This window comes from Leptosomus discolor, chromosome 1, assembly GCF_034619465.1.
Source record: "Leptosomus discolor isolate bLepDis1 chromosome 1, bLepDis1.hap2, whole genome shotgun sequence".
In the NCBI taxonomy this organism is placed as follows: Eukaryota; Metazoa; Chordata; class Aves; order Leptosomiformes; family Leptosomidae; genus Leptosomus; species Leptosomus discolor.
In genome coordinates this window covers 29,245,577-29,269,748 of record NC_141391.1, presented here as the reverse complement: position 1 = coordinate 29,269,748, position 24,172 = coordinate 29,245,577, and the positions used below count along the sequence as shown (strand labels likewise).

At 45.0% G+C, this 24,172-nt stretch overlaps 1 protein-coding gene across 1 annotated transcript; it reads right to left on the bottom strand.

Annotated features, from left to right (window-relative positions):
* Positions 1-1,382: 1,382 nt before the first annotated feature.
* On the bottom strand, positions 1,383-18,336 carry SLC25A15 (solute carrier family 25 member 15). The gene is made up of 8 exons (XM_086481916.1): positions 18,304-18,336; positions 16,030-16,115; positions 15,597-15,724; positions 11,944-12,202; positions 6,234-6,371; positions 5,737-5,906; positions 4,617-4,775; positions 1,383-3,714 (listed from the first exon to the last, which is right to left on the bottom strand). The coding sequence occupies exons 3-8, from the start codon at positions 15,649-15,651 to the stop codon at positions 3,590-3,592; spliced, it is 906 nt and encodes a 301-aa protein (XP_086338042.1). The 5' UTR covers positions 15,652-15,724; positions 16,030-16,115; positions 18,304-18,336; the 3' UTR covers positions 1,383-3,589.
* Between the last annotated feature and the right edge of the window lie 5,836 nt (positions 18,337-24,172).

The window sequence follows — 24,172 nt, the reverse complement described above, 5'->3', positions numbered from 1 at the left end:
CTAGGTGCAGGATGGAGTGAGCCTGGTCACTTAGATGTTGTGAGTGGAAGTAGCTGGAGGTCTGTCCCCTCCCATGAATGAGGTAACTGCAGACAGCAGTAAAATCTCTCCTAACTTTGTTATGGGTGAACAAACACAGTTCTCTCCACCATCCATCCTGGTTGCCCTCTGCTTGAAGTCCTCCAGTATCTCACTGCTTTTCTTGTACTGGGGAACATGAAATTGGATGTGGCATTCCATGTCTGATCTGACAGATGCAAGAGGTATGAGCAGAGGGCCAGAACTGGCTGATTTGCTGGCTCCATAGCCTGCTGTTGCAGCTGAGCCTTTGTCATAAGGGTGTGCTGGTTCATGTTCAGCTTCTGTGATCCTGTTCCCCAAACTGTAGTGTTGCTGCAGAGGCTGCACATGGTTTGGCACATAAACTTTAGTAAACTGCCCCTCAAGGTTAAAGGGTGCTGGTAAAGTTAATGCAGCCCCTGTGTTTCTGCTACTGCCAAACTGGCTTCAGAAAAGGAAGAAAAACCCACTTACACAGGAGTGAGACCAAGTTGTGTCACTAGAGGGTGACAGAGCAAGGAGTAAGGCCTCTGTCCTGCACTGAATGGGCTGGGAGCTGGAAGAGGACACCCTTCTGTTGCAGCTCAAGTGGCTGATGACTGAGTTCCTTTTGGCTTAGCTCAGGGAACGGGATATCGCTGTCCTGGGATGCCCTTTCTAACAGCTTGCAGGGCAGTTAAGGTGAACCTCTTTCCTGCTTACGGAGTCAGCCTGTCTCCTCCTGTAGCAGCAGCAAAAGCTCTAACAGCAGAAGACAGATTTTTCTAGCTGAAGCACACAGTTAAGTAAAAAACTATTGTATAAGCAGAAAGGAATAACAAAATAGCTTTATGAGATACTACGTTTCTCTTAAAGATCCAAGCACCATTGCTCAAAGATGGTAACAGTCGGTCCTAACCTTCCTGCAGCACTGACCTCTGGCTCTAGGGCAGTGCACACTCACCCGTTACGCGCGTGGAACTTTAGTGAACTGTGCTGGACTCCTGGCATTCTTCTGGCAGGAAACCTATTCTTACAGCACATGTCATGGTAATCATCAATAGAGAAACTTGTCACTTGAGCCCTAATATTAGAACTGACTTTGGTATTAACAAAGCCACAAGGCCAATGGCTAATCTATAGGCTTTATTTTCCATAGTTGGTTATGCAAAATATGTGGTGGTTTCACAGCCCCTTGCTAGAGCTGGCACCTTCCCCTTATTTTTGAGGGCTTTACATATTCACTGATTGCAAAAAGCCTTTTCCTTTAATTCAGGATCTCTTTCTTTGCTCCTCAGCTAGCCAAGCTTGCTAAGTGTTGTTGCATAAACAACAGTCAGGTACTCAGTTAATCAAATCCAACTTTATTCCCATGAATTCCTGCACCAACATTATGAAGTTCTTAGCTGAATGACTGATACATGTATACAGCTTCAGCAGCTGTGAATTGAAAAATTACTGCTTACATCCACTTCAGAAGGTAAACTCTCAAAACACATGTCTATTTCAGTCATGAGCTTCTTCCTGTAGGTTCAGTTCTAAATATCCTGCTTCGTTTGAAGCTTCAACTTTTGTATTAAAAACTGCAACCATGAGCTTTAAAAAATGAAAGCAAAGACAAATCTAAGAAATAGATTGAAGTATTCCACTGATGTGGAGTCAGTCCTCACCTTTTCATAACTATTAAAAATGGGTACAAATATACTATTTATCTTGGCTAGACACCTTTGAATAGAAGGGGAAGTCTAACAACACTTAAAGCCTCACCTTCCTACCTGAATTATTTAAATGTTTGGTATAAATTCCTTTTAAAGTACTGACAAGGGACAGTGTTCCTGTTCCTAGGGCACTAGTCAATCAAGGTAAATGGGTGCAATAGACACTGCAGATTTTTCAGCTGTGCTCTGCTCTAACTGCCTTTTCTCATGGGTGTATGAAAGGGGGATGGACAGTTCTTGCTGCATGTGAAGGGTTTGTGGAACTGCAGCAACCACCTTTCATCAAAGAGGCTGTAGCAATGCAGTGGAGTAGCAGGTTTAAGTGCACCCTGGCTCCACTGCAAGAGGCAGAGCTTTCATTGGTGCCTGGAGGATTTTCCTGGTTCTGGGATCTGAAAGGGAAGCTGTAACATGCAAACCAGCTGTTCCAGCTGTGACTGCTGTCAGTCACTGACAAGTTGGGGTGGCTCTGAGAAGCTGCTAATCGTTCTGTAGCTCTGGTGACCTTGGTGGGTCAAAGAGCTCTGTCTGTGCCCTCCACAAGGGTGGGGTGTCACACGATGCAGACACCATCCCTCTGGATGACTCCGTACCCGAGTCATGAACTGTGTTGCTCTAAGACCTGCTTTGCCTTCTCCCAGGACAGGCAGTAGCTGCTTCTTACAAGGCAGAGGATGCTTGTATGAAAACCATCCACCTTTGAGAAAGAAAAGTGGCATCTAGAAATAGGCATTATTGCATCATTTTGGGTAACACTGACTAACCACATATTTAATCAAGTAACATGACCAAGCAGGGACACTCTCCAGGCCTGAAGGTGATAAGGACTATGCAGTCATCTGAGCTTTTTCCACTCAGCTGAAGAGACACAGCAAGTGGCAGGACTTCAGCCCACGTGAAGTGCATACTACACGGTAGAGACCATGGTGTCAGTTGTCTTTAAGAACTCAGTTCTGGCTTTCTGCTCCTCTTCAGCTTCCTGCCCTTCAAGAGCATGGACTCATTTGTATCAAGGTGACCCCAACAGGAGCTTGCACAGTGTTACAATTCTGTGCTCAAAGCCAGCAGCTATTTCCAGCAGTCGCCCAGTGTTTAATTTGGTGGCACGTGGCATACTCCAGCACTTCTGGAAAGGATTTCAAAAACAACAAAATGCTGCATGGCCTCCTTAAACCCAGTAACTATAGGTTTTTATCTCAATTGCAGGCAGAGCTCAGGCTCTAAAGTTGTACAAGTACAAGGTAGGGGGTGAACACTTCCTACTTCTGAGCCCATTCACTGGATGGAATACACAAGTCAGACACCAGCTGCCTTGGAAAGTCACAGAGCAGAAGGGAGCTGGAGAAGGGCAGGGGCCTAGCTGAGGGGTATGTTTAAGTCAGTTGTACTCAGCAAGATCAGACAGGTCTGACATTATTTTAATGTCAGACACTTGCCAGCAATCACTGGGAAAGTTCACCACCACAGCACAGATTTTAAAACAGTGCTTTGCCTTGAACAAGTCACAGCCTACCACTGCATGTTACATTAAACCCAACAAGTCAGCATAACTCTTTTTAGCACCATTACAGGTCAGGAAAATACAACTATGATGTGCAATGTACCTAGTGCAGAATCTGTGAGATAGTCCTGCTGGTCCAATTCAAGCAGCATGTACACATCTCTGTAAAATCACCTGAATTGAAAAGATTACAAATCCTAAACTGGAGTTGAGTTCCTAAAATTAGGTCACTGATTTAGCCCTGCTCAGACCATGATGTGATCTAGAGGTTTTCGATCATTTATTTAAATGATCCTCAAACAACCTTTTGTTCTCCTGCTGCTAGAAGGTATCAGAAAGAATCTATTTGTTTCATCATAAGTTTCCGGCTGTACTCATAGGCAAGGAACAGTGCTCCATTGGCCAGGAATGCACGGATCATAGTTGGCTTTAGTCCAGAATACAAGGCAAGTACACCTGGAAATGAAATCAAAGCCAGTTAGCAATCCAGTGAATTGCCTATCTGCATCAACCCCTGTGCTTTTACCTTCAAAGGACACTGAAGTAATGCTTCTGCTTAGGGGTGCTTGCACAGAGAGACCTGAACTCACCGGTGTAGCTGCTAACAGTGGTGTTACTGGATATCGATATAGGAGTATCTAGAGTTGTAACATGAGTTTAGCCATTTAAGTGCTTACGTTAGAAGCTTATCTCAGGTATGACAGGGGCTTCAGGAGGCTGCCGTGGTCACCTGAGGATACAGTTCACAGCAGCTGAACCACAGCTGGCAAGGGGACAGAAAGAACAGCAGGGCTTTGTTGGAGCTGTGTCCCCAGACTCCTGCTCTGATGAGTCTCCTCCCTAGTGACAGGGCCACAATGTGTATCTGCTGCCACGTACGTTCTTTCACCATCTTCTGAAGTGCCTGGCGCAGGCCTTTTCCAGAGATGAGACACTGAGGTAGGTGCCCCAGGTCACCAGGACTGATTTATCCAACAGCCCTCAGTACACCATATATTAACTTCTAGAGGTGAAGAAAAATTCTGTACTGAACTTAACTGGTTCCTTCAGTTTTCATGTATAGGTTTGGTCATGGGTAATGGAGCTCATTCCTTTATCTGCTTTTAATGCATACTGAGCTTCCGTTAGCTTTAAGGGAATTGTCTCCTGAACAAAGACATGTAGCAGATGGAGGAGGTCTCAATTTCTAGATTCCAAGCTTTCCAGACTGCATGAAGCATCAATATTTGTTAGAAACAGTTATTGTCTGTCTCTAACACATTATCAGTGGACTAGATTTCTTATGCAGTTTTTGGCATTGGAGGGTACAGATTTCAGTCTGCAGCCCTACAGATTCTGTTCATACGCTGCATACTCACCTTCAGTTCTCACAACAGTTACAAATGTTCCCATAAAGCCTGTCTGTTTTCCAGCCATTGAAAGAACCTGAATTCTCGATTTGACACAGTCCACAGGATACACAGCAATCCACAGACAGCAGCCTCCAAAGCCTCCACTTAGAAGCAAAGGAATGGGACCTAAAGTTAAGATACAAGTTTTTATACACACCACAAAATAGTCACCAACATATATATCACATTATTTCAGCTACAGAAGTCACAGAGAACAGAGGAACCTGCTTATGACAAAAGAGCAGTTTCTGCTCTCCCACAAAACTTTTAAGTTAATTTTAAGCCACTGTAAGTTGCAAGTCTAACCAGAAGCTCAAAGGTTAGAAGGAGTGCCTCTTACATTAGTGGCCATGCTAAAAAAGCATAACTTGGAATTCTGTTTTGACTGTATTAACTAAATTAACTCCACTCCTTTCACACTTGTAATCATTTTCCAAGGCTAATTGTGAAATGGTTTGGAGTAACATCACACAGTGTCACTAATCACCTATACGGAGATTTATTTGGTACACTGCGCAGTCATTTTTCCTGGTGCAGCCTGATCTTGTTTCAGATCAGATGTTTATAAACATTTTGCAACAACAGAGACCAGAATGCACGCACCTGAAATCCTAACTCCCAGCAAGACAAAGTATTACTGTTCAGTCTTTCAACAGGAGACAAGCTATCTTTATTCTGGCATCTCCTCATTTTTTTCATCAGTCCTCAATTTTCAGTCTCAGTGGTCTCTTACTATCATTGTAATTACATGACCTCAAAATCGCTCTAAATTGCTGCTGAAATGAAATAGTTCAGAGCTGTGTTACACTGTAGGGTCAGATATTTAAGTAGTTTTGTAGTACTACTGTTAGCTGTATTTATTCTCCATTTATAATACATACTGCTCCACTGGAAAGTGGTCACTTCAACAATTTATTACTCTATAAAATGCAGACCTCCTTATTTTGTATGTCCAGTTTCCTTCATTTTATGTGTATTTTACAACTGCTGTGCATCATTATTATACCTTCAGGGAAGATATGCCCCTCCTCCCTTGTGTCCCCCATGACAGCATGCTAAAATCCACCTGGAGAAAGAGGCACCATACCTAATTCATCTTTTGATCTCCCAGAGGCAAAGAACGTCCGGCTCAGTTCATACCCTCCAAAGAAGAAGAAATAGCCTGGGACTTCCCGCAGCAAGGTGCTTGACAGGCCACGGTAAAATCCAAGGGGACCATCCTTTTGAATAACACCCTTCACTACTGACCAAACTGTACTGAGAGGGAGGTAGATCCAGTCAGTGGTGCTTCACAGCCAGATAACAAGCAGGTTACAGAACAACAGGCAACTACAGCGACAAGGGTTAGACCCATGGTGCAGACAACAGAATTCAAGTAAGACTTAGAACAAGATCCTGCTGGGAGCCCTTCCCTGGCATCCAGCTTTACTGGCACCTGAATGGTCTCCAGGCTCCGACCCTCACAGCCACCACTCTTCTCTGGTTAACAGTGCATTACAAATGTGACACTGAGCCAACAGAGAATTAAAAACAATAAATACACCTAAAAGGGTTTCAGAGATGCTGGGCAGGGTGTATACTTACTTATGTCCCTGGACTATCTTTCCTGACAACTGCATTTCATGCATGGCCTGCAGCCGGCACTTCACCAGCTCTGTGGGACAGAGGACGAGGGTGGCAAAGGCAGAGGCGAAGGAGCCTGCAGCGGCGTTCTGCAGATCACTGCAAGAGAGAAACTGCAGAAGGTATTGGGGCACTGACCTCCAGTGCAGTGGAGCCACTGCACCAGCAATCAGCTTCCTGAACCTGTACTCTGTCATAATGAAGAAAAACTGACACACACTCTTGGGGGAAAGAGTCTCAAGGGAGAAGGGAGGGCAGTTACTTGAACTAGCGAGACGAAAAACATGGCTCATCCCATCTTCATATGCAACTCAAATACATCCTTTTGACACCCAAGAAGATTTATTGCAACCTTTACCCTTTTTGCTATGCTTCAGTGCTTGCTGCAGAATAAACACTACCAAATCTTCCCCTTCCTGGCTTTTATAAAGATTTCCATAGACTTGTTTTACTGGGCAAATTTTGGGTACTAGTTACTTCCTCAAAAAGGACAGGAGCAGTAATCACCTCATACAGGAGTCAGTGTTTTCAAATTCACCTTACCAGTATTAAAACAGGTTTTCAGTGGAAGATGCTAGAAATCTGAAAGCAAGGCACAACGGACCACTCTAATCTTTCTAGGGATGCGTGGCCATGAATGCAGCTATATGAATTAGAGATAGTGCAGACAAACGTAAACGATCCCACTGAACGAGACAGCACTGTAATCTCAAGGTATTTCAAAGCTGGAGCTTACTTTGCAGTGATTTTACACATAAAGTCTGGGCTGCTGAACTGCCAGGACTCAGAAGGCTGGTATTCCAGGATCATGCTGCTTTATGATACACTTTAAAACAGGCTCCTACAAACTTTGGTGTGTCGGACAGGAGGTGCACAATAGCACAGAACAAGCAGAGCTTCTCTCTTCTTCCAGAGCCTGGGGAGTCAGCACAGCTGAGACTGACCCCGCTACAGCACAGAAATTCTCTCCATACAAGGGAGAGGTTTGCCCTGTGCTCAGCAGTTTTATACATCTACAGCATCAGAGATGAATGGTACAAGTTTTCACCTTATAGAAGCATCACAGAACTAAAGTGGTGACGTGAAGCAAAGCTCATGACATATTCAGATGTGGCAGTAACAAGAACTGTCAAAGCAGAAGAAATCAGTAACTGCCTGCAGAGCAGCAACTGAGTAATACGCAGTAAATAAGAAATGGCAACATTGACTGCACAACCCTCTTGCAGCACACAAAGCTTGGCGTGACAGAGATCTGAAATGCAACCCACTAAAGCTCAAGACAGAGCAAGGCAGAGTTAAAAATACAGTATGTGGCTGAGCCCTGCAGTCACTAAGGTAGGAGCTAGAGCGAGGCAGTAAGGTTACACATTGAAGAATTAGGATAAGAAAATATGGAAAACTATGCACTGAAGGGTGCACAGGATCCTTCCTTGTTCAGGAGAGGAAAAAACCAGATGCTATCAGACTAAAAGAATTCTGACACACGTTCATAAATTACTAGATTTAGCCATAATTCAGGTCTTTTCCATTTTAAATGTTGACATTTAATTCTACATACAATTCAACTGGACTCACTGTTTAGGCTTTGGTCTTTAATATAGTGAACCTCACTGCAAAAGTGATAAGCCTTAAATCCTGTTCAAGTTCACTCTCCAAGTACTCAAAATCCCTAATTCAGTATTTTTTCTGGATGGAAGAGTTTTGATCACACATCACAGGAGCAAGAATCCTCTACTCGTACGCTGCTGCTTCTTCTGTAAAAGGCATTTATCTTTTTTTTTTTTCCCAAAGAAAATCATCTGCTGAAGGTGACTAGTCACGTACTGAGAAAGTCAGTCTAAGGTCAACAAGGATAATAGTTCTCTCAGTTTAGACTTTGGCACAGAACAGAATCACTTTGGTTGGACTAAATGGACATTTAAAGACAAATGGAATTTAGCACTTCTCCATTTTGTTGTCTCAGTTTAGACTTTAGCATGGAACAAAACCAGTTTGGTCAGACTAAATGGATGTTAAAAGATGAATGGAATTTCTCTTTCCGTTTTTATTCTTTTTGACTCGTGCATCACTGGCATGTATTCCTTTAACTTGAAAAAGTGTTTTGTAACTGTCCCCGTCACTGTTTGGCAAGGCTTCACGCACTGACCAGGGTATCCCTAAACACAGGCAGGCTAGGCAAGCCTTATTTCCAAGCCATTTAAAGGTATGACTGAAAAGGTAACTTAAAGCAAAACCAAAATATTATAGCTGGTTTTGAGAAAAATCTCAAACATAATAAAATAATGAAAAAGTGAGAAGCAATTGCTTATATATGGGTAAGAAAAATGTTCAGGTTCACCTTACTTTGTGACTTGATGTATTTTCTTCTTCAGGCTAAGACAGCATGACAGTTTTTAAACAGCAGAGTCATTGAAGGAAGTTACAGTTCTTGTCATGTCCAGAGGTCAGCCACCTCATCAGGGTTTCTTCCCTCCCCTACAGCACACTACATATGCTTCTTGACTCTTCCACAATAAGAACAGGTGGAGATGTCCTGGGACACCACATGTACCCAGGGTGCCGCTGCAGACCACGTCAATACACTTCTGTCATACCTGCACCTCATAAGATGCCCCCACAACGATCCAGATGAAGAGATCAAGATAGCAATCTCTCAAGTAAACTCCTATCCTTTAGTGTTTCCTAGCACAGCCACGCAGCCACACTATTTGCTCATCAGTCAACAAGGTATTCAACAGCCATCCTGGATCTGAAAAGTACCATTACCTGACCAAGGAATGGTCAGATGTCAAGAGGCACTTGCTATTGCTACATACTCAAATTACATTCCCATTCTGTATCCTACTCCAAAGACAAAGAGTAGCACACCTACACATCCTGCTTCAAAGTTTCCTGCACACCTCCCCTACACACACTGTAAACATGCTGTCTCAGTCACATGAGGAGATGATCCTAGGACCTCTGCAAGTCTGCAGTCTGCCTCCCAGGAGGATCAGACTGTTAAGAAGCGAAGCATGCTGTTGGTAGGCCTACCTCCTACATTTTCGTGGGCAGGAAAAGATACAGGCTTGTACTGGGTTTGTGTCTGGTGGGGTTTTGGTAGTGAGGGAGGGGCTACAGGGGTGGCTTGGTGAGAAGCTGCTAGAAGCTTCCTTGGCTCCAAGTCAGACCTACCTCTGGACAAGGCTGAGGCAATCAGTGATGGTGGTAGTGCCTCCATATGGTAACATATTTAGCAGGGGAAAAAAGAAACTGCTGGAAAAAACCTGCAGTGGAGAGAGGAGTGGGATGAGAGAGCAACAACTCTGCAGACACCAAGGTCAGTGGAGAAGGAGGGGGAGGGTGTGCTCCAGGCACTGGAGAAGAGATTCCCCTGCAGCCTGTGGTGAAGACCATGGTGAGGCAGGCTGTCCCCCTGCAGCCCATGGAGGACCCCATACCAGAGCAGGTAGATGCACCTGAAAGAGGCTGTGACCCCATGGAAAGCCCATGCTGGAGCAGTCTGTTTCTAAAAGGACTGCACCCTGCAGAAGGGACCCACACTGGAGCAGTTTGTGAAGAACTGCAGCCTCTTGGAAGGACTTGTGTTGGAGAAGTTCGCAGAGGACTGTCTCCTGTGGGAGGGACCCCACGCTGGAGCAGGGGAAGAATGTGAGGAGTCCTCCCCTGAGGAAGAAGGAGCAGCAGAGACAACATGTGATGAACTGACCACAACCCCCATTATCCATCTCCCTGTGCCGCTGCAGGGGGAGGAGGTAGAGAAATTTGGAGTGAAGTTGAGCCTGGGAAGAAGGGAGGGGTGGGGGGAAGGTGTTTTTAAGACTTGGTTTTATGACTCATTATCCTACTCCAATTTGATTGGTAACAAATCAAATCAATTTCCCCCCCCCCCCCCAAGTCAAGTCCATTTTGCCCGAGACCATAATTGGCGAGTGATTCCTCCCTGTCCTTGTCTCAACCCATGAGCCTTTTGTTATATTTTCTCTTCCCCATCCCTCTGGGGAGGAGGAGTGAGCAAGTGGCTGTGTGGTACTTTGCTGCTGGCTGGGCTTAAACCACAACAGGGGTCTGTAAACTGAGCAAGCAGAAACCCCCTGATCCAAGAAAGCAATAATAAAAGGTGGAAACAGTTTTGCCTCAGCTGAGGGGTCTCAACAGCCAGAAAACAGTGAAAGAGTGCAAGTAGAGAGCAATTAATATAATTTGTTTCTTCATCACTCCATATTCCCTCATAGCAGGCCTTGGTCTTAAGACACAGCACATCTTAACAAGTGACAGGAGAACTTCTCACTTAATGCCACTTTTAGGTACTTGTCCTGCACTTAGGTAGCCACCCACATCCTGTCAGAGATCTCAAATGCAGAATCATGGCCTCCCCAGCTACTTCCATTTAGAAACAGACATGACAGAGGCAGAAAAAAGCCATTAATAAAAACCAGAATGTGGTTAACATTGCATCACTCTTAGAATGGATGGAGTTGGGCCAGTATGCGAAGTGTTTTACACACCATGGGGCAGCACAGTGGAGAAGGTGTAGCTACTCTTAGTGCTGCACAGAAGATAGACCTCAAGAAATGCCTAACAGTAAGGCACTCAGACTGCTAGACCACTGACAGCTCTAAAGTGATGCACCTGGAGAAAAGCCATCCTAGCCAGAAAGAGATTATGATCATTACGCCAGTGCATAAATCCATGACTTGCTCACACCCTGAATACCCTGCACAGCTCTGGTTTCATAAGCTAAAAAACCCAGGCATGTTAGAATCACAAGAGTTTCAGAGAAAGACAGTGACAACAGCTTTAGTCATCGCTGACTTGCAGGGCTGGGATCCCTCCATCTACGAAAAGACTCAGGTGAGTAAGAGGGGCAATGGATAAAAGTCTACAAAATCCCAGGTAGCATGGAGACAGTGCCTAAGGATCAACTGCCTCTTCCAGTTACAGAATTAATGACTCACCTGCAGAACTCCCTGCCAAAGTGTACTGCAGATGCAAGGAACTTACAAGAATGAGAGGAGATTGGACAAGTGCTTCAAAAGAGATCCAAAGTCCCTGACTGGATACACCAGGATCAAGAAATCCTCTGAACTAAGAACGCAGCCTGGCAGAGGACTCTGAGTAAGTATTAAACACTTCCTTCTCTTCTTTCTCATTCTTTAGGCAACCACTAATTGCCAGTGCTGTAGACAACACACTGTGCAAAATTAGACCTTTGGTCTAACCACCATTACATTCAGGCTTTTGAAACTTAAATAAATAAATTTTTAAAAGAAAGGCAATATTAGAAAAGTGTCCTTTCCCCTTAGTATGCCTCCCCATAAGAAGAACCACTACCTCCCCTGCAAAATCAGAACCACCTAGAGATCAAGGGAATACTAACTTTCAGGTGTTGCAATGCTCAGTCCCTTTGGTAAAAACGTTCTAGGTCTTGAATATTCCAGTTCAGTTGTGATTACCTAAACCAGCCAGCTGCAGTGACAAGTAGATGGCTCTGCTGTAGTTAGACACCACATCCCAGCACAAAGGTCTATATTCCAAAACTTACTACACTGCATACTGGCAGAGGGGAGCCTCAGACATCAGTTGTACCTTGACAATACAGTATTTGCAAGTAGCGGTTGCATGATTTTTTATTTATTTTAAAATATGAAATGAGATTTCTACTACTAACCTGAGCTTTGTCTTCCTGTCTACTCCAACAATTCTTCTCACAATTTGTTGGCAAAATCCATAGCACATGAACAGAACGGAGTTCTCCGCGATGTTGGCTACAAGCGCTGGTGTGGTTCCCTTGTAGAAGCCTCGAAACCCCACTTGCTTGTAGGTTTTCACAAAACAGTCAACAATTCCTTTGTACATGTGGGGGAAGGTCTGCATCTTCACCTTTGCTGTGTCAAAGGGCTGGCCAGTCACCACACATGCTGTCCCACCTAAGCAAGCAGTGGAAGTTAAGAGAAACAAGTGAAACACCTATACACGAACAGCACTATTAGGGAAAATCACCTGGAAAGCAAAGAGGAATTAATTCTTTGCAGGAAAAGACAAGTGCACTGATTTTAGCACAATAGCATCGATTGTCAGTGGTGAATTTAGTTACTTGAAGAAAAAAAGTCAGGCATAAGAGCAGTAACAGCTTGATTCTCGTTAAACATTTCTTCATCTTACTGAAAGCAAGCATCTAAATGTATTGGTTCACTTACATAAACTGGTACTGAATTAGAGGTATTGTTCTGCAATCAAGTCACTTGTGTTAACAAATGAAGCAACGTTTTCCCTTGCTCATTAATGCAGTGGTTCAGAAGCCATCTGATTTTATGTTCCAATAACAACAACAAAAAACCTGAAAGATTTGTAATCATGTGAGATAAAGATTCCTCTAGGACCAGAGCAACACTGCTGAGAGAGTGCTAAAACCAATGATACATTATAAATTGATATCCAAAGACTCAAGCCCTTTACTTCAAAACTCCAGATGACTCTTATATACATTTATTCCCACATACTGGAAGAAAGTGTCCAGTATAAGCTGAAAAAGGGCAAAGTTTCTCAACATGTTATCTTTTCCAAACTGAACTGCAAGGTCAACACCCTGAAAACTTGTGAGCTATTTCCATCAATGTCATCAATAACCACTTTGCCCACAGTGCAGTGTATTTCCACAAGATCTAACTCAATTTAGTAGTCTGCAGAAAGAGCCAGCGTTACACTTTTTCAGTAGGAGATACCAGTGTACACTGACAGCAATCTATTAGAAGCCAGTACCTAATGGGAAGCATGACAGGTGTACCTTATATAGGCTTTATGGTTTTGCTTTTTTAGCAAGAGAGAGCAACCATCCTAAAACAGAAGCTGATCTTTAACCAAAGCACAGTTGACGTGCATATACCTTTAAGAGAGCAAGTTAAGAAGATGGGTTTTCAGCTATGAAATGGAAGTAATTATCTGTAAATGCAGATAATACAAAGAAACTGAAATAGAAACAAATGTGTGAATCCAAGTAAGATTAATTATTTTACTTCTAAGTGGGGACAAGAACAGTAAGCAAGTGTTTATTTAACTGTGGTTTCATTCAATCGATTTTACTCTTTGCAAACACATTGTTGTTGCTCCTCTGCCAAGAGGTACTTCAGGCCTTTAAGAGGAACTCAAGATCTAGCTGCCATAAAACCTCATTCTCAACCAGAAGGATCATTAAAAGCTTCAGAGCAAATCGTACAAGGAAGCATGAAGAGCTTCTTGGTCTGGGAGGAATAACCAAGAAGAAACATAGCTGGCTTAAACCAGAAACATCCATGTGAGCCTCAGATGAAAGGCAGAGCTTGAAAGGCTCAGCCAATGCTACTTGCAGGCAAGTTCGGTGGAAATTAATGCACAGGACAAATGCTAGGTTCCTGTGTAAAGGCAGACCTAAAACATCCACATGTAGTAAAATAACGCTGTTGGAAGAAGCCCAAGAAAACCAGGAACAGTCCTTGGGAATGCAAAGCTGAAAAATTGGGAGTTGACTGTGAATAGCTGTTCCAAAACCAGAAAGGGCCTCCTTACGCTGTCACTGAAGGTGGCACAAGAAGCCCAGTAAACTAAGCAATGAACTTTGTAAGCCTCAAGGTAAAGACCAAGAGTCCCAGTTAATATCTAAAATATTAAAGAAAAAAAATATTTCTTCCAGCCAGCAGTCAAGAGTCTAAAAAAACCCCAACAACAAAACCAAAACAACCAGAAGAACAAAAGTCAACCCTGCTTCAACGTTTAAACAAATGTGGTCCTAATAACAACATGGGAATGGTGGGGAAGAGAGTCCTATTTCAAAGAAGTCACATTGAAAAAGGTCTGAGTTCATCTTATTTGAAGGAAGGAGAACTATACCAAAGAAGAAACCAGCATAATTAGTTTCAAGATCCTCTAAGCTCTACTGCCAAAAACCAGGCAAGCCTCAAGTGCATGCCCTGTTAGCCTGAATGTGGGCATGCAACAATATCACCAAGCAACGGATTTCTAAGCTAATACTAGTTCCCAGCTCTGGTAGTAGCAAAGATGAGACACACCAGGCTTCAACTCAGAAAGTCAACTTCCTAAGCCAGAGTGCTCCACTGCCCTGGACATGACAGCAGCATTCCTGAGCCAGGAAGGAAAGCAATCACAGCTCCCATTTAAGCACCTGGGAACACCTGCAAAACCATCAAGAACCGCACAGATACCAAGTTGCTACTTTGGGAAACAGAGCAGATAATAGCTATTCTTTACTGAGGATTTAAAAAACAAGGAGAATGAACAGAGTAACATAAACATGTTTTTTTTTTAATCTAGGGGCATGAAGGAGTAACAGCAGAAATAGTTCTCTTCCCTTGCAGGGAAAGAAGGTGTTGTCTAGTCAGTAACACATTTTGCAAAGGCTAACAAAGCAGGCATGCACTGAGCAAAATGTGGTAGCAGACAAAATGCTTTATGAAAGGTGCCACGTTTGATGTTACCTGTCACCCCTTGCTTTCTCACTGCACTAAGGTTAACTCCACTCTGACAATCGACCTCAAATAACTACCTCTGAATGCACTTAACGCCACATCATAAAAAGGACTGACTGCAATAGCTATTGCACGGCCAAGAAAAAACATGAAATTGTTTAAACTGGTTACAACAGCACATTACACAAATCTTTCCCTCCACCTTTTCTGTATAAGCATTGTCAGCTTAGAAATGTCAAAAAGACCTCTCTTCCCGGTAGAGTTAAAAACCAATTCATCCTTCAGCCACCATTACCAACGTGGTAACGTCACCGAGACAATGCAACTGTCTCCACATTTGTGACTGTCACAACTGGTCCAGCAAAACTTCCTAGCACAGACTAGACTGAAGTGGAAGTTAAGTGAATTCATCACCATCAGTCCTGCTCCTGAGCTTCAGCTTTTGAAGATTCACACTGGGATGTTGCCTGAGCCAACAACCCTTCAGATGGCCTCTTGCCCGTTTCAATCGGAGAGGGTTCCTGTGACAAAAGCAGCTTTTGAGTTCGTTCCAAAACTCTACTTCTGACTGATTCTTAAACTCATGCAAGCATGAAAACTAACTTTGAAACTTAAAACCTCCTTCTGGAAAATTATTAGTCTGAAATAAGGGTTACACCCTCACCGTGTGGCAGGGGTTTCAACAAGGAAGAGCGATAGCGATGCAGTTACAACACTGGCTGAAGTCAGCTGCTTCACCTCCATATCCTTGCCATACAGAAGGAGAGGCTTTTTATAGCAGCAGGAAACTGCTTTTACATTTGTCAAAGGTACTAAAACTGTCCCTCAGAAGTTCTGTGCAATTAAGTTCTCTCAGCATTACCTGCAGCTCCTGCTGTGAGGTCAATAGCAGCCTGAAGGGCAGAGTTGATCCTCATGCTTCACACTTGTTTATCAGTTACTTCAGTGTGAAGCCTCCCGTTTCCTGGCAGGTATGGAGATACTGGTCTCCTGAAGGAAGAGAAGATGAAGCATACAGAATTTACAACAACTGACAGGCAAAAGCATCACACAAATCCTTTCACTTCCACTTTTCCATTTAGCTTGTTCTAAACCATTTAGAGACAGAAAATGCTCGTCCCCAGCACACAGTCATAGCATATTTGTATTCTGACTGATTAGTTTTGCCACATTAGGCGAGTCCTCTGGAGTATCACTCCCTAGCCTTAGATTACTTGGGCTTTCCAGCTTCTAGTCTCCCTGGACCTCTCAAATGAAAGCAAAGAGTACCTCCAGGGAACAGGGTTGGGCATTACCTTTCTATTGATTATAGAGGCATAGTCTCCATCAGGTGTTCAAGGCTAGCTGGCAGGAATATTTCCCCCACGTGTCAGCTCCTCACCTAAGAAGGGAAAAAGAGAATTGCTGTGCTCACGGTGAACAGCAGCTAAGAAAACTGTACCCATGATGATACGGGCACATTAGGTATTTCTATGTGGCTCTCAGAAGACATGAGTAGAAAGGGATTGAATGTGAACATACAGAATTGTGTCTGGCTGTCATGTTCACAGTGCAAGTCTGCCCCACACCAGCATATTATAAATAAGAATTACACCTCATCTCTCAGTAAGGCAGCTGGAAAGCAGAAATACAAAGGCGACACTTTCAAATAAAACATTCAAATTAATTCAGTTCTCAAGTTTGCAGTAAGGTACTTCCACTGGGAGAGCAGTTAAAACAAGCTTGCTTCTCTGGAGTAAAATCACTGAGCCAAAGAGCTCCCACTGTTTCAGAACCATGTTGCTGAGCGAGACGCTTGGCTGGCAATGCTGTCAGAAAAGTCTTAAGAAACACACAAATACACACATGAATCAGCCCCTCATTGACTTTTAAGCTTGGCTTCAAGCACAGTACATCAGTAAACAGAACATTTTTCACTCTTCTACATACTGCAATGCTTCTTTTGAAGTCTGTTACCTCCCAAAGTATATTTTGGAGCAATATGAATGGGAAACAGTTTCCACTAAGCTACACTGAAAGAATAATTAAAAACCCACATTGTATGAACCACATCCTTTGTACAACTTTTACATTACAACGACCGACACTTGCATACAAGCAAGGCTTTAAGAAAGCCTGTCTCTAAACAGATCACTCCTGAAGCTTAAAAAACAAAAAACAAAACAAAACAAAAAAACCACCAAAAGGCAAAATACTGTCACTCAGTAACTTCACACGTCTGATCTAAGAGGTGTTGCACGAATCTGAACGTAATGGATGTAAAAAAAATAATCACTACTCCTGTAATAAATGGCACTAATACATGCTATTTCCAAGTTGTGGTTACAGATTTGAACCCCTTCACTACTGACAACACAGTATGCTAGGTGTTATTTCAAAACAGACGCTCCGAGGCCAAGGTACACTTCATTATCCTGTATACCTCATTAGTGTTCACACAGAACTCCGCAGTTTTGCTTCTCATTTAGAGGAAGAAGAGACCAACAGATCAGCAAGACAGCCTCTGAATGAAAGGAATTACTAGAGAGCAACAATTGCCCGCCTTCAGCACAATGGACGCTGCTTACATCATGCTGAGTGCTTATCAACTTGTGCCAGTCCCCAAACGGAGCACATGCCAATCACCCACAGATACCCACTGAAAGCTTGGCAGCAGAAGGAAAAATAGAGATGCCTATAAAAATATGAAAGCTTTAAAAGCCAAGGAATTTTCCTGATCCCTAAGAGCACATTGCCACTTTCAGAAAACTTTAAGATTTAGTCAAAACTAAAAAAGTGTTATGTATGTACATACCTTCCCTCCTAATTTTTTTTTTCCTATTTCTAATAACACTAGCAGATTAAAAACTGCTTGTTGATACAGCAAGGCAACAACTGCTCTGTCACTTCCAAAGCGAATCCAAGTCTCAAACCTGTAAACACAGCAGCATTACTTAGTGTAACAGGTCCCGCAGAGTCCTCCACCCGCAGCCCCGCACGTTATTCTCTGGCGATGCACTCTCCAAACACCAAGTAGCCGAACCCAAAAGGCAGCACTGCTCCCTGCCCGACCCCGCAGAGGCTGGCCCCATCGCGCTTCCCAAGGCCACAGCGGGCCGGCACCCCAGCAGCAGCACGGCAACACCGGGGCTAACGCCGCAGGCTGCCACACGTGCTCACGGCCGCTGCAGACGGCCGGACCGCCAGCTCCGGGGCGGGCAAAGCCAAAGGGAAGGCTTCCTTCGGAGAGGAAGGCTCAGGCCGCAACCGCGGTACCCCCTGCTCCCAGAACACGCACCCGATCCCAGCGGGAAAGCCCCGGCCTGCGTTTGCCGGGGCGGCGCGGGGAGGTGGCAGAGGCCTGCCGGGGCAGGAGGCCGCCGAACCCCGCACCGCCCCCGGCCCGCAGCTTCCCGGGGGACTGCGCACCGCTGAGCCCCGCCGCCGCGGCGCATCCGGGGGTCGGGCCCACAGGTTGCAAGGCGGCCCGGCTCCCAGCCGGGGACCGCGGCGGCCGGCCCGGCCCGCTCCGCCCGCCCACCCACCCGCCCACGGGGAGGGCAAGGCCGCTGCCCGCCGCCACCACTCACCGCAGCACAGCGCCCGCCCGGGCAGCCCCGCCGCCGCTGCCGCTGCCCCTATATCGGCGGCCGAGGGAGACGGCGCGGCCGCCCCGCGGCTCCGGGGGAGGCGCGGAGCCGGGGAGGCGCTGGGCGGGCGGCGGGGCCGGGCCGGGCCGGGCGGCGGCCTGCCGTGCCCTCGGCGGCGAGGGGCGGTTCCCGGCGGGCGGGCGGGCGGGAAAACGCCCAGCGGGGCTGCGGGGCCGGGGGCCGGCGTTTAGGGTCCTTGCAGGTACCGCCCGCGCCCCCTCCGAAACTCTGCGGCCGGACAGGGGGTGGCGGAGCCCCGGCCGAGGTGGCTCTGAGGCTCCTGCCCGGCGCTGGGGCACGGCCCGCGGCGGGGGCGCAGCAGTCGGGCTGCTGCTGCTGCTGGGGTCGAATAGCATTTTTTCCCCAAAACCCCCCTGTGATTGGTGGGCTGCGTTTAAGCTTACTGAGCAGGATTTAACTGAATTTATGAATTCGAACCACAGTGTCTTTTTGTTTTGGTTGGGTGGATTTGTTTGGTTTTGGGTGTTGTTTTGGTTTTTTTTTTTTTAAAAAAGAAGGATTTATTTAGGAATTAAATGCCCTGCAATTAACAACAGTCTGTGCGTACAGGGGAACGGCAGCGGAACTGCTGTAACTCCCAAGACAGGCACTCACCCAGCAGCCGCGGCCCTACCAGAGGGGATATCTGCCTCCTACTAGTTTTTGACAAATTTTTAAATTGTCGTTTGAGCAATGGAGGAGAAGGAAAATTAACCTGTGGCCATTTTTTTTGTACTATATGACTGAATATCAGTTATGTAAAACAAAAAAGACTATTACCCTTTTCCCAAAATACAAAATTCTCCATTAAGTTTAACATCTGTGTTAGAGGACTAAGCCATACAAGTTTGCAGCTACCTTATACTTAGAGAATAAAGATACAGCAGTTTACAAGCTTCTGTCTAAAGTTATAAAGATATACCTGACATCTTGGACACTGACCAAAATAAAAAGGATTTTCTTCTGCCTCTTCAATTGAATAGTCAAATAATTGTGGAGATACAAATAAAAAAGATGTTCCTGTTCTGATGTCTGCTAAAACCTCTGGCTTTACTGGTACATAAACGACAGTGACCTGTAGCACATTTAATTGGACATGAACGGACATTTGTTGTAAGCAATTTGCTGCAGATCAACAAGTGACTTCTAAACTGAGATGTCACTTTTGGGCCTCTAGCTTTTTGTGACTATGAAGTGGCATATAGTGGCTTAAACCACTGTGATGAGGGCTAAAACCAGTTTCCTCAGATGAAACTGCACAAAACTCCTTTTTTTCCCACCTTTTTTCTTTTGATTCATAATTAACTGCAGTGCTTGCAATAAGGTTCATCAGAAGGAATGCCCAGTTGAACGCAGTAGGACACTGTACAGCCTGCAGAAAGGTACATGAGCAGTAGCTATAACGTGTATCGGTGATCAGTAATACCTGAGATACTCTGCCAGACCAGGCAGTGTTTTTTGGGAAGCACAGTACGCCTGCAATCCCTGCAATGAAATGCACATGTGTTTGCGTGGATTGAGAAATGCAGACCTACATATTTCACCTTAGATCCATGGTGTCTTCCCCTGAATGAAACTGATGTCTCTTATTTGCAAAGCCCAAACCAAGTAAAAGGCATTATGAATACCAGAAAATTAAATGTACATTTTTTTGGTCACTTTTAATTAATTCTAGAGTTCAGATATGTTTTTTTCTATAGGGTTATTTTCTTGAAACATTCCTTTCGAAACGATTGGGGCTGTTCTTCAAAATATGGCAACTGCTAAGGAAAAGCAGGCTAGGTTGTAAATAGTTTTAGAAACAATATGTTGAATTGTAAATTACTTCATTGCTTTAATTGCTGAGTCTGTGGTAACTAGTTAGTGATTGTGAGTTAGCTGTGCATGTCCAATGACCTGAAAGACTTAGAGATTACTGTTTAGTTGCAAAGAATTTTGACCTGTGTGCTGACTTCTCTTTTAGCAGGACTGCAGCGCTGTTGGAAGATCCAGTTGGTGGAAAACATCTAACCCCTTATGCAGTGAAGCTTGTGACTGATATGCCATTACACCATGTACTGCCTGCTGTTGCCATTTGCCAGCTGAAACATCAGGCCTTGAGTATTTCAGGGTGCTTCTTCATAACCACATTCCTCGGGCAGGCCACCGGGCCTGATGTGCTCTTGTTTGGATGCTGTACAAAAGATGGAGATTGTGAGAGTACTTGAAATGTTGCCTGGGAGATTTTATAGCCGTGAAATGCAGCACTACAATGAGCATATTGCCACCACATGGTTATTTCTGCTACCTGCACCCGTGCCTACTAAGCCAAACCATGCTTTTTGCCCTTGCACCGTGCTGGCGTGGAGGTCCTAATGGACAATTTGTTTGGAGCTTAACTTCAAGCTTCCCCTCAAAGGATTTAGGCAGGACAGAAATGGGACAGGTGTGCAGAGAGTTTGGCTTGCAAGTGCTTTGCAGGAACATGGAAGTGCTTTCTGGGACTGAAGGTGTCTGGCTTGGGGTATGGGTGATTGGTTTTGGGACGTGATGGCCCACTGTGTGATGGGAGGGGCAAAGCCCCTCTTGAGCAGAGTGTTTCAGCACTGGAGGGATGGGTAACTTCTGGGAGCTGAAAAGCTGATAGGGGGATGCCGTGGAAACTTGACTGACCCAGGAGAGGAAAGGGTTTCCTTGCAACCTGTGTTCCTTTCCACCTTGCAGGATACCAGCCGTCCAAGCCTATCTCCTGGGCCCACCATCTCCAGCCAACCACAGGCAAACCATTTGCTCCCTGAAAGCCATTTTGCCTTTTCTAATTTTTAGGGAAATCCTTGATGTGCAGGAGGATGAACATCAGTTCTTCATGAGTATTGTCTCTGAAGAGCAGCCAGAGTTGCAGAAATGAGATCACCAATACTCACCCAGCACCTTGCAGTGGATGTTGTCCAGAGTTTTTGGAGAGGTGGGTCAAGGAGTACAGTACCACATGGGGTTGTACATAGAGGAAAAGTAAGATGGTGTCTGCATGTAAGGCCTTACACAGGTAATAGTGGTTTGAGTACTGATGTGCTACTGTCAACTGCAAGTGAGAGGACAGTGTTGGCCTTTCCAGAGTAGGCTGCACTCAATGAAGCGAACGTTTGGTGGACAGCTTTGAACCACGTTTCAGAAGGATGTTTGGCCCTAACCTAATGCCAGATGGACTCCCTCGGTCAGAGGTGAGGAGCCTCAGCACTAGGCATTTCAGTCTGCTGGTCTGTTTCTGTTGCACCAAGTTCATTACTAGCATAGATGGTCCCACCGCCTTGGGAATTCCAGAACTTCCTGTGGCATCTTCCTGATAAGTGTGGAGATTGAAGACCTTGCTCAAGTCTATCTGGAAGCACAGGGATGAGGGATAGTGCAAGTCTGAGGAGGAAAAAAAGCTCGTGTTCTTGCTATAGGGATCTTTCTGAGAGAGAGAAGAGACTACTGCAGCCACCATTTTATCACCTGTGTTTGCTCACTGTGACTTGAGAACAGTGGAGAACATGCAGCACACGGTGCATTGCTGTGTGAAAAGGCAGCTGAAGACCACTAAAACTGGAGCAGATTTGATGACACAAACATTACTGTGACTATTGATTCCAACAGGAATGAAAACATCAGAGGTGTTCAGCTGTGTTCAAGGATTGTGTTGGTATGGTCTGACTTACAGCAGGGTAAACCACCCACAGAGATAGGTCTTTGGAGGTATGTTGCTTTGCAGTGTAAGACTTGTACTTCCAGTTTCTGTTTTCTGTACTTTGACTGCACAATACATTGTTTTTCTTAGTTTGATTAATATTCTTGATAATTGCCAGTTGCTATGGAGTTATGGTGCACCATGAGCCTTTTCTGCCTGTTTGTTAGCCATCTGCAAATACTTTTAAAATCTCGTACAAAACCAGCAACCCAAAGGACCAACACGCAGAGCTAAAAATGGTATGTTTCTTGGACATTTTTGTAAGAATTCAGTTTATTTTTTTAATGACTAATGGTTCAGGCATGCAATGGAGTTATGGAGAGTTAGTTACTGAATATCAACCAAACTCTGGGAATTATCTTGTTACATTGCCTCAGCCAGGGCAACGTACTGCAGGGCAGGGATACTGCCAGGCAGCGGCTCATGGGGAAGGAGGGTTGTGATGCAAAAGTGAGTTTTTAGGAGTGAAAGTCATTTGTTAGTGAATTTACCTAGATTGAAAGATCCGTGTGTGAGAAATATTGGGCATTTGTATATCAAAGGTAAAAAAGTCACTTGGAAATTGCTATTGCATGCAATAGGAGAAAAAAACTTGGAGAACAAAAAGCACGCGGAGTATTGCCGAAAGTGAGATAGAATTTGAGGAAACTGGCCAACAGCAGCAGTTCCCAGTTCACTGGATTTCTGTTTTCAGTTTGGTTTCAGACTGATTTGAGCCAGACCCAATATCTTCCTTCCATTTCTGGTACATCTGAAGTTCCTCTGATCCTTTTCAGCTCTATCAGGGTTCTCAATAGTATTTGTGCTCACAGCAGGAAGCCATTTTCCTCGGGAACAGCTAAAGGCCTCAAGGCAGATCCACTGTATATATCTGTCCCCAGGCTGGACACCCCAAAACCATCATGGGCATATCCTGGAGCAGAGACTGGGAAACCACCAGATTTCATTGCTTTGTTATTTGTAAGCCAAATTATTCTTTAGTTGTGGACAGATTTTGTCCAGAAAAAGCAAGTTGTCTCCTTTTTCCCTTCCCTTGCTGGCCTGTGCTTCCTATGTGATGCCTCTGAGCTGGGATTTGCATCTGCTACCCAGCTGGAAGGGAAGCACGGGTGAAAAAGCATGGCAGCTGTACTGGATGCAGAGAGGGGCTCCATGCTCCTTGGGCACCTGACCTCCCTCTGAAAACGGCAAGAAGCAAGGCAGTGAACAGGAGCTGGGTGCTGAAACACCGCTGTGGAACCAGCCACACACCAAAAGCGCCATATGGCCTGAAAACTGGTGGTTTGTATTTAATATTTTCAGTACCACAAGCCTTAGAGAGAGGTGAGAGTCACTTGAATTAGCTGTCTATAAAGGAATCTACTTTTAAATTTCTTAAAGCAACTTATGTTCTGAAATACAAGATCGTCTGTCCTTTGGGGGGGGTGTGTGTGTGTGTGTGGTGTGGTGTAACTTTGCTCTTCAGATACCATGACAGCACAGTTCTGGGTGCTGCTACCTGTTTTGGTTTTCCTCATCTGTACTGGTAGCAAAAGTCTAAAAAAAGACTTTTGGGAATTCGAATCTGTGGAAATATTAAGTCTAATTCTTAAATATCAGGAAATTGGTACTTAATGCTTAGGAAACTGGCATGGGTGAGACATCCAGCAGAACTGGTGTCCCTAACGCAGAGCCAGTTTAGGGAGTATTCAATGACAGGAAAAATTAGAACTGTCTGACTAGATGTGTGAACTTAATAAACACAGATAATCTTGTTTCCTGGACAAAATCATTAGAGGTAAGCGCTTTGTGGCCCCAGCTGAAACCCTTGTGTGTGGTCTTCCCCAACGGTTAAATGCTTCACCAGGGCCATCCCAAGACTTGGTTTACGTGCCGGCAGCTCCTGGCACCAAGTGAAAACCTATGAGAAAAGGGCTTGCCTGTAATCGCGATGGTTTTGGCAGGGGACCAGGCAGCCCCGCTGCCCCCCACTGCCAGCCGGAGCCGAGCGGGGCGGGCGGAACGCTGGTGCGCGGAACGCTGGGCGCAGCTCCTGTTCCCAGCCGGCAGCACCGGGGGGACGGACTGGCCGGGGCCACGGAGCGGCTGCCGCGCCGCGGGCAC